The sequence below is a fragment of the Microcebus murinus genome, chromosome 12 (assembly GCF_040939455.1).
Source record: "Microcebus murinus isolate Inina chromosome 12, M.murinus_Inina_mat1.0, whole genome shotgun sequence".
NCBI lineage: Eukaryota > Metazoa > Chordata > Mammalia > Primates > Cheirogaleidae > Microcebus > Microcebus murinus.
In genome coordinates this window covers 81,605,239-81,619,329 of record NC_134115.1, presented here as the reverse complement: position 1 = coordinate 81,619,329, position 14,091 = coordinate 81,605,239, and the positions used below count along the sequence as shown (strand labels likewise).

General features: G+C 47.2%; 1 protein-coding gene across 3 annotated transcripts in view; it reads left to right on the top strand.

Annotated features, from left to right (window-relative positions):
- TTLL11 (tubulin tyrosine ligase like 11) overlaps positions 1 to 14,091 on the top strand; it is a 221,818-nt gene that overhangs the window by 86,313 nt on the left and 121,414 nt on the right. For all 3 annotated transcript variants that reach the window (XM_012771772.3, XM_076009015.1, XM_076009014.1), the window contains 2 exons: positions 3,081 to 3,176; positions 3,952 to 4,067. In XM_012771772.3, the coding sequence (XP_012627226.2) occupies positions 3,081 to 3,176; positions 3,952 to 4,067 (212 nt within the window). The remainder of the gene's footprint in view (positions 1 to 3,080; positions 3,177 to 3,951; positions 4,068 to 14,091) is intronic.

The following is a 14,091-nucleotide window of genomic DNA, read 5'->3' as shown; positions in this document are numbered from 1 at the left end:
CCAGGTCTGCTTCCCTAACCCTCCCCGAGCCTTGCAGTCCTGCAAAACAGATTTAGTTCGTGTCTTTTGGACATAATTTGTGCTTTCCCATTTCTGCCTTTTTGTTCTCCTCTGTCTTGGCCAACCTGCATGCTTCTTCCTGTGCTCGCTGCTTTTTTAAATTCAAGGCCTTCCAAGGGTACTGCTCAAGTCCCGCCTTCTCTGTACAGTCTTCCACTTATGATATTTAAGCTTTTTCTTCCTTTGGACTCTAACACATTCCCTGGCACCCACTGAGACGACCTCTGAGCTAGCTGTGGGCATGTGGTCATGGAGAAGATGAGGTCCTTGCACCTAAGGGGTGCACAGTGCACGTGTGAGAATTGCAGTTCCTTGTAAGAAATACTGCAGGAGGCACAGAGTGCTGGGAGAGCACAGAAAAGGGGGTGGTTAGCTCTGCCTAACCCAGTCAGGGAAGGCTTCCTGGAAGAGGAGCTGCTTAGGCTGGAGCTTAAGGCATGAAGAAGGATTTGCCAAGCAGAAGGTGTGAGTCACCTACTCACCCTACTTGTTCCCTCCTCCTTTGCTGGCTGCTGCTTCTCAGCCTCCTCTTCTGGACCTGTCATTGTCGGAGATCCCCGGCCCAATCCTTGGAAATTTGTCTTCCCATCCACATCACTCCCCAAAGGATCTCACCCAGCCCCGTGGCTTTACATACCAGCTACACGCTGCTGACTCCTAAATTTGTTTTCTGGTATTTTCTGTTTTGTGACAGGGTCTCACTCTGTCACCAGGGCTGGAGTGCTGACTACTGTCTGGAGCAGTAATGGAGCTCTTTTTGTCGGTGGAGTTGGCAGGAAGTTGGCACCTACTGAATACATTTTGTATGGGAGCGCAGTCCTAGGTCCTGCTTTTCACTTCCATCATCAACAGCCTTGAAAGGCAGCTGTAATCTCACTTGTCAGATGAGGTTGTTGAGGCTCAGAGAGGTTAAGCGCCTCACCTAAAGTCATCCAGCTTGTGTAAGAGACTGGGCTGGGATTGGAGCCCAGGCCTTTCTGACTCCAAGCCATTCGTGTAGGAGACCCAACATGTTCAGAAACATGCACCCAAGTTTAGGTTCTGGAAGCTCTTATATGATGCCTACGGTGGGGTGGGCCAACACGGCTGAAGAGGCTTCTCCATGCCTGCTCCAGCCCCCCGCATCCCTAGGGCTTTACAGGCATGGAACCACCGGGCCTTGGGCTGGGAAGAGGCCACCAGGCTGAGAAAGCACAAGTCCAAACTTCCAAGCCACAGCGAAAAGTCAGAGCTGATGACTGAGGATGGTGAACGAGGGCACGGCAGCCCGCCACTCTCTGTGGCTTCTTCAGCATCACATGTCTCGGGCCAGGTCTGAAGCTAGACTGATGATGTCACCAGAGTCCCTAAGAGGCCTCATCACTCACATCCCCTTGTCATATATTATTAAGCAGATCTGTCACACACATAACATTGTCTGCCGAATTTCCATTCCTTTCTTTTCATGACCAGGGAAAGAAAAATAGAGCAAGGATGACTTTTCCCAACTTCTCATCCTTATTGCCCTTCACTGAAAAATAACTTCATCTTGAATCATCCCCCAAAATGGCCATTTGGGCTCTGATTTCATTAATAAGGATGAAGCTACAGTTTAATAATGATCATTTAACTAATGCATATTCTATCCAGACAAGTAAATGGATTTCCCTCATCTTTTCTTCTTGAATCCACAGGGGAGGGGAGTCTACAACCATATCTTTTCCTTTTTCTCTTTTATTCTCCACATTATTTTGTGTGTGTGTGACTTTGGGGTGCTATCGTTATGTTAGAAACTTCCTGCCTTATCACTTCTGTAGAGATAACGAGAGTCCTCCTGAGAACCCGAAGTCCTTGTAGTCTGAATCTGAATTTAATTAGGCGCAGCGAGCTCAAGGAGGAGAAGTTACCCAGGTGGAGGACTGTTTCAGGCAGAGAGAACAAGATGCACATGGTGGCTTGCCCTGATGGTCGGGCTTGTAAGGAATTGAGAGAAACCAGAATGGCTGGAAGGCAGAGCCTCGGCTGGGGCAGGGTGATGGATCTGAGAATCGGCAGCCACCAAATGGAGCTGGAGGTAGCCTTGGGTGCAGGGCAGTCGCACACACCCGTGCTCAGAAGGGCTGCGAGCTTGGTTTAACACTCTGTTGTTACCGGCATGAACTTTTTAATTCTTTTTTGAGCAAAGATCCCTGCATTTTCATCTCGTACTGGGTCACACAAATTACGCAGTCAGTCCTGCTTGGGTGTAAAATCCAGCTCTGTCCAGCTCTGTCCTTTATGAGCTAGGCAGTCTTGGGGGGCAATCTGCTGGTCTTTCTGAGATTCAGTCTCTGCTTCCATGGAATGGAGAGCATGACCCCTTGTCACGTACACCATCCTGAGGGTTAAATGAGATTATGTTATAATCAGCGCGTCGTACAGTAATTGGTGCCTAGTAGGTGCCTAATCAATGGTTCCGTCTCCTTCACTAAGAGGTTATATCAGAATCACCTTGAGGATTTGTTTTTTTCCAAAATATATTTGCCTGGGTTCCACCCCGAGAGCTTCTGATTCGGTCGGTGTGGGTTGGGGGGCGCAGTGGCTTTGGAAGGGGTCCTTATGTGGTACTGATGTCTACCCAGGACAAGAAAAGCAGCCTTAGGTTGTCAGAGATCTAGCTAGACGCAAGTTAGCAGAGGAGAGCAGAAGAAAAGGCAGAGGGAGCAATGGATGGACTAGTGCTCACTTTCAACATAATAAGAAAACCTGTTAGAGAAGAAAGAGGCCAGCGTCTCATAGCACTTGAGACGACACCGTGGAGAAACGCACTAGGGGAACTCAGCCCATTACCAGGGTTCCCGTACAATCCTCTGCCGTCCATGTGGTCTGACACACACCCCCAGAGGAGGAGGGGCTGTGGACGAGAGAAGCCATGCTCGGGGCCAAGGCCGGGGGCTGAGTTTGAATTTATTTTCACCTTAACGACCCTAATACCGTACTCAATTCCCGAGTAGAAACTGCGGCTAGAGGACGTAACTCTGAATTATGTTTATCCTGTCCAGATTTTAGGCTTTGACATTCTTCTCATGAAAAATCTGAAGCCTGTACTACTTGAAGTAAACGCAAACCCCAGCATGAGAATCGAGCATGAGCACGAAGTAAGTATTTCGAGCATCTCCGACTCTATTACCGCACGGCTGAATGTTCCTACTGTCGTGCTCACTGAGCCAAACAGGCGCCATCGTCCCCAACTCTCGCGGCAAAGTTCTGCTCCCGTCAAATAATTTTAGTTTTGCTGTGCTCTGCACACGGCCTATTAATATAAGACCTATCTGACCCATGGTGATTTCCCGGCATGCCACTCTTCCAGGTTTTAAGGTCTGGAAGCTTCGGAGCAGCTGAGCCTTCCCATCAGTTTTGTCAAGAACTAATTAGTTAGCCTCAGGAGATGAACTAATTGAAATTCTATGAATATGATTTAGCCATGTCGACATGCTTGAATCACTAGGATAAATAGTACGTTTAACAGTGGTTATATTTTTCTGCCCCCTCCCCGCCAAAATGTATTTTAAAAAAACTGGAAGGAAGGAAATATAACAAATATTAACATTGGGTTTTGGGGGGCGTATCTAGATTCTTTGAATTTTCTTAACCCCTTCCTTTATTTCTTAGTTTTCTGCAGTGAGCATGTATCATTTGGATAGTCAGGAAAACATAGTGCTATTTTCCCTCTTCATGTATTCTGTTGATTTGTAAAAGGAAATTGACCTTTTAAGGTAGTATAAAGGGAGCCCTTAAGAGTTCTCTTTTATGGATTAGCATAGGCAAAATCTGTCAATGCAACCCTTGAGCTAGCTGGAGGGCTAGAGGCTGGTAGCCACCTGGCACTCAGCCACGGCCTCCGCTGTGACACAGCACCCTCACCCATTCAAGCTTTCTCCAGGGGTGTTTGAAAATGTCCCCAGCCTTGTTGATGAAGAAGTGAAGGTGGCTGTGATCAGAGACACTCTGCGCCTCATGAACCCACTCAAGAAGAAAAGAGAGAGCCAGTAAGTATCTTTTACATCATTTGTTTCTAACAACTCTGCCTCACGTCCCGAGCAGGTAAGTTAAGTTCTTGGAACCTGTTAACGAAGTAAGTGAGATTTATTTATTGAACAATCTAATAGATCATATTTTCATTGTGTAAACATCATCCCCCAAACAATTGGTGGCTCAAAATCTGGCAGATGGGGCTCAGCTGACTGTTATTCAAATCTGGGAAGTCTCTTCTAAGAACCCATTTTCCCTCAGGGATGGGATCTCCACCTGCCCATCGTCTTCACATAGGGCTTCTCTTCCTCCCGAGAGCATAGGAAAAAATAAAACAAAGTGCAGGAGAAGACCCAGGAAACTTGGACATGGTTTATTTTCTTCATGATGTTTACATTCTTGCAATGTAAGCTTTAGTTTCAAAATTTGCAGTGCCAATTTAAAGACTGTTCTATCATATTCGCAACAGATATAATTCTTCTCCATCCCCACCCACCCAGTGGGACATTACACTGGGATATAGCCCGGGGGGGGGGGTATGTGCTCCCTCCATGGACTCACCCAAGAAATGAAAGATATTTCACTAGGACGTGTTGTTTGTTTTGTTTTTACCAAGTTCCAGGTTTTTGCGAATTAAGGGCTTGAGTTAGTATCATTGTGCCTATGTTTTAGGCAGAAAAATCAAAGACAGGCATCTCCCATAGCACTTCTCAGACCCAGGACAAATCAGATCGACCCAAATGCCCCAGACAGGTAGAGCACTTGCAGCAATGGCCCAGGACCAGGAGGAGGAGTGCTGACTTCCCTGAGCAAGTGGGCTGTGCAGGCTCCTCACCAGCTGGGCCGAAGCCCCCATATTGGTATCCTCGCCCAACACAGGTGCTTCTTACCTTTGGGTGCACATTAGAGCCATCTGGGGAGCTTTCAAAAATATGCAGTACTGGGGCCCCCACTTCTAGAGATGCTGATTTTAATTAGCTGGGCTGGAGGCCTGACCACGGACGGCCTGCACGTTGCCTAGGCGATGGGCCGTCCTGTGCAGCCCAGGTGGAGCGCCATTGCCCGGCAGGACATGATGTTACCCCAAAGGAGCATTTGTCATAACCTGAGTCAGGCTGGATGGCGCCTGCCCGGCTGAGTTCTCGAGAGTGTTCTTCACCATGAAAGGCCCAATCGCGGTTGTTGGCAAGACTCGGCTGAGAATATTCGCCTGTAGTTTGTACGGGCCAATCCTGCCAGGTGTGGCTTCCACCGATTAGTGCTTCAAAGCAGTAGTGTGTCCTCTGAGCAGCCCAAACACGGCGGCGGCCACGCAGCATGCTCACTAGTACACACGTGTACACGGCTGCTTGCTTTCTCCGGCGCTGGGGAAAGCAATGGATTTGAATTGCAATCTGGTCCGATTAATTGCAATACACTCCTCAAAAACAGACTCTCTAATAGTTATGGCTCTCTCCAGCAGAGATTAGGCCATAAGAGACTATGGCACGGTGGGGAGATTGTGGTGGCTATTTATGCCAGCGTGGCATGGTGGAGCAGCTTTTTTAGGATGACCTTGACACATGAGCATTCTGATTACTTTGGTGGGAACAGGAATTTCAAAAGCCTTTGTATGATCTGAGCCTTCTTAAACTCTGCACCCAAACATGGTAAGATGGAGGGGTTCCACTGTATCTGCACTAAATGGCATTGACACAGATGAGCTTCTTTTTCTTGTTCTAGTCGGTTTTCTTTGCGTCTCCCTGTATGAACCATATGTGCCATATCCTGTGTAATCCATATGAGCTGCAGATCTAAAATATAATAGCAACCGGGCACAGGACCATTGGAAAGGGCAGGAAAGGCATTTTATAACTTATCAAGTCATAAATAGCAGCACCTCATTTTTAATTTAAATAGCATTGACTTTTTTATTGATAACCAGGAACAGTTAGAACTTCAAGAACTTGACTTCAATTCTAATAAAAACCCTTTCACTTCACCTGTTTCGTACCTACGATGTAAGGGTGGATGTTAATAGCTAAATGCCATTTACTGATATTTTTCCTTAATTTCACTTTTTTTTAAAACCCGGCAGTGATTATCCATGAAAGCGCTTTGTAATCTGTAAAGCGCATTTATACATAAGGGATTATTATTATCCTTTTGATAACTTTACCATGCAGAGGAGAAGGCTCAAATTACTCTCAACTCTTTTGTGTAGAAATGTTTCAGAATAGCTCGAAAAAGCACCAGATTGACGCCCACAGGAGCCGCACAGTGATCCTGGCTGTCCGAGTCAGAGACCGTGTCACTCCAGCTGCACAGAATGACGTCACATAGACCCGAGTAGCCGGAGCTCCTAGCGTGTGCATAGGCTCTGGCCTAAACCTTTTAAAACAAGCGGTATCCTAGCCTTGCCCTTGAACTCTTTAGCGAAAGAGGGTCTGAAGTGTCCCTCATGAGTTCCTTCTTGGGGACAGTTTGTGAGCAAGACCGTTAAAGTGGGTCTTCACTTTTCCCACAGAGACTGAAGGAAAAAAGTAGATGCCCAAACCCCTCAGGCCCCCAGCGTGCTCTGGACGGGCGCAGGGGCTCAGACGCACGCCCCTGTGTCGCACGCCTCTGTGTCGCACGCCCCTGTGTCGCACGCCCCTGTGTCGCACGCCCCTGTGTCGCACGCCCCTGTGTCGCACGCCCCTGTGTCGCACGCCCCTGTGTCGCACGCCTCTGGCTCTGGCAGCCGGGCTCAGTCCCTGGGTGGGGCTGCCAGCCGGGCTCAGGCAGCCTGTGGGGGAGCGACTTGACTCTGGCGGACGCCCATCTTGGCAGAGTCTTGGCACCTTCTCTTGAGCCGAAGAGGCAGATTCAAATCCTGGCCCTGTCGTCACGTCAGGACTGCTGGTGAGGCCCTGGGGGTGTCGCCCAGCTGTTTTGAGCCTCAGTGTCCTTTTCTATAAAACGGGGGTAGTGACATTTAAATCAACAATGAGGGGAACTGTTGGTATGTAGCAGGCACTTAGTCCCGCTTAGCTCACTACTCAACAGTAAAAGCAACTGCTGGATGTGAAACAAACAAGCAGAATTTTACTTGAAGGAGAATTTTGAAGTTGACAGCAATGACACAACCTAAAACTGAAGCTGCTCTGCTACTGAGGACTTGAGTTGACCTGGAGCTGGTCATCAGCGGAAGGTTCCGTTTCCAGGGAGCAAGATGTCACCGGCCCGCATTTATTTGGTGTGTTAGGAGAAACCGCCTTTGGTTCCTGGAGGAGGAAAACAGCGGTCACATGAGAACAATCTTGACTATGGTGGCATTTTGTAATGTCTAGTGATTCAACTGATTTTCATGTGGGGTTCTGTGGGGGCCGTGGAGAGATGTAGGAGAGGGGGGGCTTGTGGGGTGGGATTCTAGAAACTTGTATATGGAGGTAAAATCCACATATTATAAAATTAGCGATTTAAAAGTATACAATTCAGCGGCATTTAGTGCATTCATAATGTCATGAAACATTGCCACTAGCTAGCTCCACAGAGTTTTACGACTCCAAAAGGAAGCCATGAAGCAGTCACCACCACCCCCTGACCCCGTTTCTCCCTTAACTACTAGTCTGCTTTCTGTCTCTATGGGTTCACCTATTCTGAATATTTCATATAATTGAATGACACCATATGCAGTCTTTTGTGATTGGCTTGTTTCAGTTCACATAATGTTTTCAAAGTTCACCCTTTGTTGTAACATGTGTCAGCATTCATTCTTTTTTATAACTGAATAATATTCCATTATACGGATATACCACATTTTAGTACCTTTGGGTGGAAACCATCTCTTTTTCAACCCGAGGGATGCTGCAGTGAATCCATTTTATATTTTGGCACTCTATATTTCATCTGAAGGGAGAGGGTCTCTTCTGCTACGAGAAGTTTTTAGAACCCCTGATTTAATCCAACCCCTAATTCTACTGATAGAAGCGCAGATCTCAGAGGTCATCCTGCTGCTCAGCCCCCTGGGTCGAGAGTCCCCCGGGTCAGCACCCTGACAGAGGAGCAGTGTGTGTCCTGCCAGGACACTGGACTTGGCATCAGCCAGGTCTGGGGTGAAACCCTTTATCCCTCTGACCATCGTACTGTGAGCTTGGCCAAGTCACTTTGTTCTCTGTTCTTGTTGATGAATAGAAATCAAGGTATTTCCTTGGCTGGGTGGTCGTGGTCATGATATGAAATGGTGCACGTGAGAGAACATCATGAAATCTGACAGCATCAGACAAATGCCAGTTCTCAGGGTCCCCAAGTGGTCCATCAGATTCTCCTTTAAAATTTTGCTGATGGTGACAAGTAATTCATCAGCTCCTGAGGTCGCCTCTTTTGAGTTGTGTCCATAATGGTTCTGCCCTCCTGGCTCAGACTTGAGGAAACTAAGCAGGATGGGGCGAGTGGCCTGCCCCAAGTCACAACGCTGGTCCAGGCAGGGTGGAAGCCGGGCCTGGGCCTCCTGACCTCTGCGCCAGCGCTCTCCACACTTGGCCTTGCGGCTGCACTGGTCTCCAGGTCCCACGTCACACCAGAAGCTTAGCTTTTAAGATAAGGGAAATAATAAGGAAAATCAACAGAAAATTTCCCCTTTACTCAGGTGTTTGGGTGGCCTAAGTCTCTCTGTTTTTTTAAACTTCTATCAGAAGCAGAAGTGAATAAATTGTATTCCCTGATTATCTTCAAAACAAAGTGATTATTGCATCAGCTGATTAATTTTTGGAAGGTCGGTTTCCCCCCAGGGGAGCCATTTTACTAGTATTGTGCTCCTTTGCCTGAACGTAGATATTTCAGGTAACTGGACTTCTTTCTTAGGAAACATAAGCTTTTGGGACCGCAGAGTAATAAAAATGAAGGCAGAGACAGGCTTGGGGAAATCTGAGGGGATCTTATTGAATTCACGATGCCACACGATGCCTGGGACTGCCTGCCTCTTATTCCAAGGTATATATTTGGAACATGACTTATATAAGGCCCAGAAGCCCCTTTTCCCGCAATAACATTTCTCATCATCTTTTCCCCATTTCCTTTACCTCCTGTCACCATAACAACCACAAAGGGAGGATCAGCCTACCGGAGCAGCTGTGGTCCTAATTCAGAGATGTTTGGCCCCTAAAGGTTTTATTGGGAGATCAGGCTTCACTCTTAGCTCGACTCCAGGTGTATGTCTTGGATCCTGTGTCATGTTTAGAATCAATGCATGCATCCCCAAATTGAGTAGATTCTATGTAGAATCCAGGATAAAGGTGAAACATTCTGAGAGAATAGAGAACAAGGAATTTCCCAGTGACTCAGCTTTATGGCCGGATCTTGTAGTGAGACCAGGGAATGTATGTGGCTTTGCCCACTCCAGAGAAAACATATTAATCTGAAGTCCTCCAAACCCAGACCCTGCCCCTTACAATGGCAGTACCTCTCATCAAAATCCCCTGCACAATAGGGAAGAGGGGTTCCTCATTATCTGGACTAAGCATGCCATCATAAAGACAGGCCATTATCTTTCTGACTGGAGAGCATTCTTCTGGAAACAGAATCTTCCAGAAGAATCAGCCGACTGTCCTGCCGCTGAGCTCTGGTTGGAATTCTGGGGTTCAGTTGATCCCTCAGTGTTCCTTGTGGCCAGATCCTACTGATCAGCACACACTTAGCCCAAGCACCCTTGAAGGTGTTGCATAAATGAAGAAGTCCAGATCGCAGAGAGATGAATATTTGCACATTCATTTTCCATTTGATTTGCACCAAGCTTGGAGTAGAGAAGCAGGTGTTTGTTTGTGTGTGTTGAGGTAGGGGAGGAGACACTACAGAAGTGAGTTAGCTCACAGGCTATTCAGGAGGCAAGATCCACATGTAAATATCTATAAGGTGGAAAGTGCTATGTACCACAAAGGTAAAGGCAAATTGCCAAGGGAGGAAAGTGACAGGAGAGATTATTTCCTGATGGGAATAATTTTCTTAAAAAAACTGATGAGGAGATGGCACTTGAGCTAAGGTTGAAAGGGTGAGTAGGATTTGAAACATGAAAATGAAGGGAAGGAGGTCCCTGTTGGAGGAAACAAAGGCATGCGACTCTGTTGGGGGACCCTTGAGGAGCTCAAGCAGGCTGGAGAGACAGGTGCATGCAGTGGATTGGCAGCGAGGAAGGTGGGAGCTCAGCGGAAACCCAAAGGCCAGAGGCGGATGGCCGGGAATGTCAAGCTAAAGAGATTGGAGCTTGTTTGCAATCTGAAATGCGTGGACTCCTTAAGGGTATCGGTGAGCCCAGAAACTGCCCAAGATTTTGTGTATACGTGTATTTTTCCCAGAGAAAAGGCTAGAAGTTTCATCATACTTTCAAAAGGTTAAGAACCAAAGTGTCCTATTATCACTGGAGGCGACAGGAAGCTGCAACAACTTGTCCACAGTCGAGGCAGGGTGGCTCCAAGATACATTATGCTCTCAAAAGGTCTCGGGTTCCAGACAGAAGTCAGCAAACTAGAAAAACGTGCGTGCATTTCCCAGTGAGAACAGACAGGACATGACTAATGGTGAGGGCGTTATTTTATGTGCGAGGAATAAAACCAGACACATCTCTTCCATTTGAAAATGTTTAAGCATTAAGTCAGAAGTAACCAGTAAAAGCCATATTTGTGTGGCGTCTGTTGAGAGGGGACCATTTCCAAGACTTATGGGGAAGGTGGAATTTCCGAGCTGATGTGAGATTGTCATTTCAGAGGGCCATTAGATGGGAGCTGAGTCCCTCCGCCGGCAGGTAGGCACGCTCGTCCCCTCGCCCGTGCGCAGAGCAGATGGGAAACGCGACGAGCATATGGCCAGCCAGTCACCATTACAGGGAAACGGCAGCGCTGAATTCTGCGTGGGCCCTTCCAGAGTTATTCCAGGTAGTGAAGGGGTAGCAAATGTGTTTGGAAATTTCCTGATGAGTTGCGCCAGTGAGCCTGAAATGTTTGTGTGCTTTTATTAATAAAATCAGAAGTTGTTAGCTTCTTGGAAGGACGCCGTAGGTCGGGGCTTAGGAGACCAAGGTTTTGGCACCAGATGCACTTGGTCTCCAATGAGTCACTAGACTCCTGAGCCCAGTTTCTCCATCAGCAAGAAAAAAGGAATGACAGCTGCAGCTCTGCCTGTTTCTCAAGAAGTGTGACAGTGGGAAATGCTCACACGTATTCCCACTTGGTCCCCACCACCACCGTGTGCAGCAGGGGCTGTGGCCACTTCTGCTTACAGGCGAGGACACTGAGGCTTGGAAAGGTTGCATGACATGCTCAAGGCCACCCTGCTTATCAGACAGACTGAGATTTAGAGCCAGGCCTGCCCCGCTCTTGCCCTGCAAGAGAATGAACATGAAAGTATGCGGCACTCTAAAGAGAGGGGCACCTGTAAGGTGTGACCATTCCCTGGGCGGGTTCGTGCCTCTGCAGGGCTCTTTCTCTGACTGAAGCTTTAGGACAGGGACTCGTGTCTCTGTCTCCGGGGCCAAGCACAGAACACGGGCAGGTGCTTATGAGTGAGGAAGCTCTGTGGCCAGCAAGGCAGCCGCTTAAATAACGTTCAGAGCCAGAATGAATAAAACGTAAGGCGGTGTGCAGAAAGCAGCAACGTGAAGCAGGATCTACATGTAGGATGGGAGAGGACAGTGCCATGCAGAAAGTTACCATGTGCAATTGTGTGTCTCAGGCTGGGGGACAGGCTGAAGTTTCCAGAAGAAGGCAGCATGAGCCAAGGACTAGGTTGAACCATATGGAATCACCAATAGTTAGACTAGTTTTGGAATACACGAATGGCAACTTCATATGATTCAGCCTAATGGGTGACCCTGAGTGTTCAAGAGGGGCTTGTGGAAGGAGGCGGGGCTTACGTCTGCCTGGGCCCGGGTTGGTGGGGCAGGAAGGATGGCGGCGGGAAGCATTCAAAGGGGCTGTGGGGTTGAGGAGGCACCTTGGTAGGCCAGGACCACCCACTGTGCCTCCAAAAGGGCATTTTGGGGTAGAAAAGACAGATGTTGCTTCTGTGCCCCCCATTTCTTAGTAAAATTTTTTCCTCCTCATAAAAGTAATGGTGCTCGTTGTAGAAAAATTGGAAAATACTGAAACATGTATAAGATGAAATCTTCCTCAAATTCAGCCAACTAGAGTTAAACTTTATCAACTTTTGAGTTAATAAAAATTGTATAAATGTCTTCTATGTTTTATAGTTGAAGCCATACCCATACTATCCATATCATTTTTGTATGCTGCTTTTTTCTCCATTTTATGACACTAATTGCCCCCTTCTTGTTAACAACTATCTGTAAACATCATTTTCATCAATGATTGGACCATTGTTCACTTCCCTGTTGGTGAATATTTAGTTTATTTCTAGCAACTTGTACTTCAAGCTCTGTGTGCAATTAGAATGTTGTCTTAGGGTAGAGAGGGTCCCTGAGTTAGCAGGAAGTGAGACCCACTCTTATTTTCAGAGCACAGGTGGGGGAGGAGAATAGGTGAGAATAGTGCTACTGCAGTCAGACTCTTGCGGGTAAATCCTGGCTCCGCCATTTATAGCCATAAATGGTGCAGGGTTACCTCCCTCTCTGTACTTTGGTTTCTTCATCCATAAAAGGGAGTTTTCAGTTGGATGTTTTTAAATCTGCAAAGCAATGAGAAATTCTTAATTCAGAGAGAGGGAAAATGTTGCTTATTCCCAAGAGAGTATTTGTCATGGGAAATGTCCAATCTGAATGTATTTAAATAAACTGAACAATATATGTAACCTGGAGGTTTTTTTTTTTTTTTTTTTTTTTTTTTTTTTTTTTTTAAGGAAAACAAAGTGTGAAGGAAGAGTTGATCAAGTGTGTGGGAAGGGTTCATCTTCAGCTGTGGGGATGGATTTGATTTCCTTCTAATGATCTGCTAGATTAACAGAAATGAAAGATCAAATGAAAGCCAGTTTTAGTAATCATCTGAAAGCCGTTGGTTATCACACCAAATCGTTGGTAATATTCTCCAGCTGCTTTCTTTCTCTCCTTTTCTTTTTATGCAATTTCCATTTCTTCCTTTACTTTAAGAAGCATAAGGGCCCTTTGCAACTCTCATCACAGAGGCTAATGGGAGCAGAGAGGGAGAAGGTGGAATCTGAGCAGCTCAGAGCAGTAGGATCCACCTCCAGGCACGCCCGCACCATGAGCGAGTGTCAGCAGCACCCGGGTCTACTCTACTGTGGAGCCGGCTTTCCTGGTGTGCACTTCCTGTCTGCGGGGGTGGGGGTGAGGGTGGGGTCTTCATTTACGTGGAGGGATCGTTTTCCTCCTCCAGACTGTATTGTGCGGGTGGGGGTGAGGGTGGGGTCTTCATTTACGTGGAGGGATCGTTTTCCTCCTCCAGACTGTATTGTGCCTCTACGGCACTGGAGGCCAGTCCTGAGGAGCTGCTAACGCATGAATGAATGAGTGCGTGAACTAATGCACCCATGCACACATGAGTGTGGAGGGCTTGTTATGTGCTTGGCAGTTTATAACATCATTTCAAACCAATTACCCTAAATAATACTCACTGAACCATGCAAAATGGGCAGGATACCCATCATTATCCCCATTTTATAGGTAAGGAAACCAAGACTTAGACAACACGTCATTCCACAAGCTTTAGGTTTTAGGACTCTGCATGTTGGAGAATAGATTGCCAGGGAAGGGTTTACCTGTGCACCAGATCTACCAGCTGAGGCCTCGGATAGGTTGTATGTCTGCACACCATGACTTCTGTGAAGTGCTGTAGGGGAGGGTGACAGACACGTGTCCTCAGAGGTCTGATTAGGAAGGGAGGGATGAACACCCTCTGCTGGGGAAAGGGTGCAGGTGCTGGGGGTGGTTAGCTTGGACACAAATAAGCCCCGGGAGATAGGTTTACCACTTGTAGCTTGGTTGTGTGGGACAGGGGACAAACTCTTTGCAGGTGCCAATGGGCAGAACAAAGAACCATGACTGAAATTTGCAGAGAGATTTGAGCTCAATGAAAGAAAAAAAAAAACCAACTTACTTTGCCTGAAATGATAAGGGTT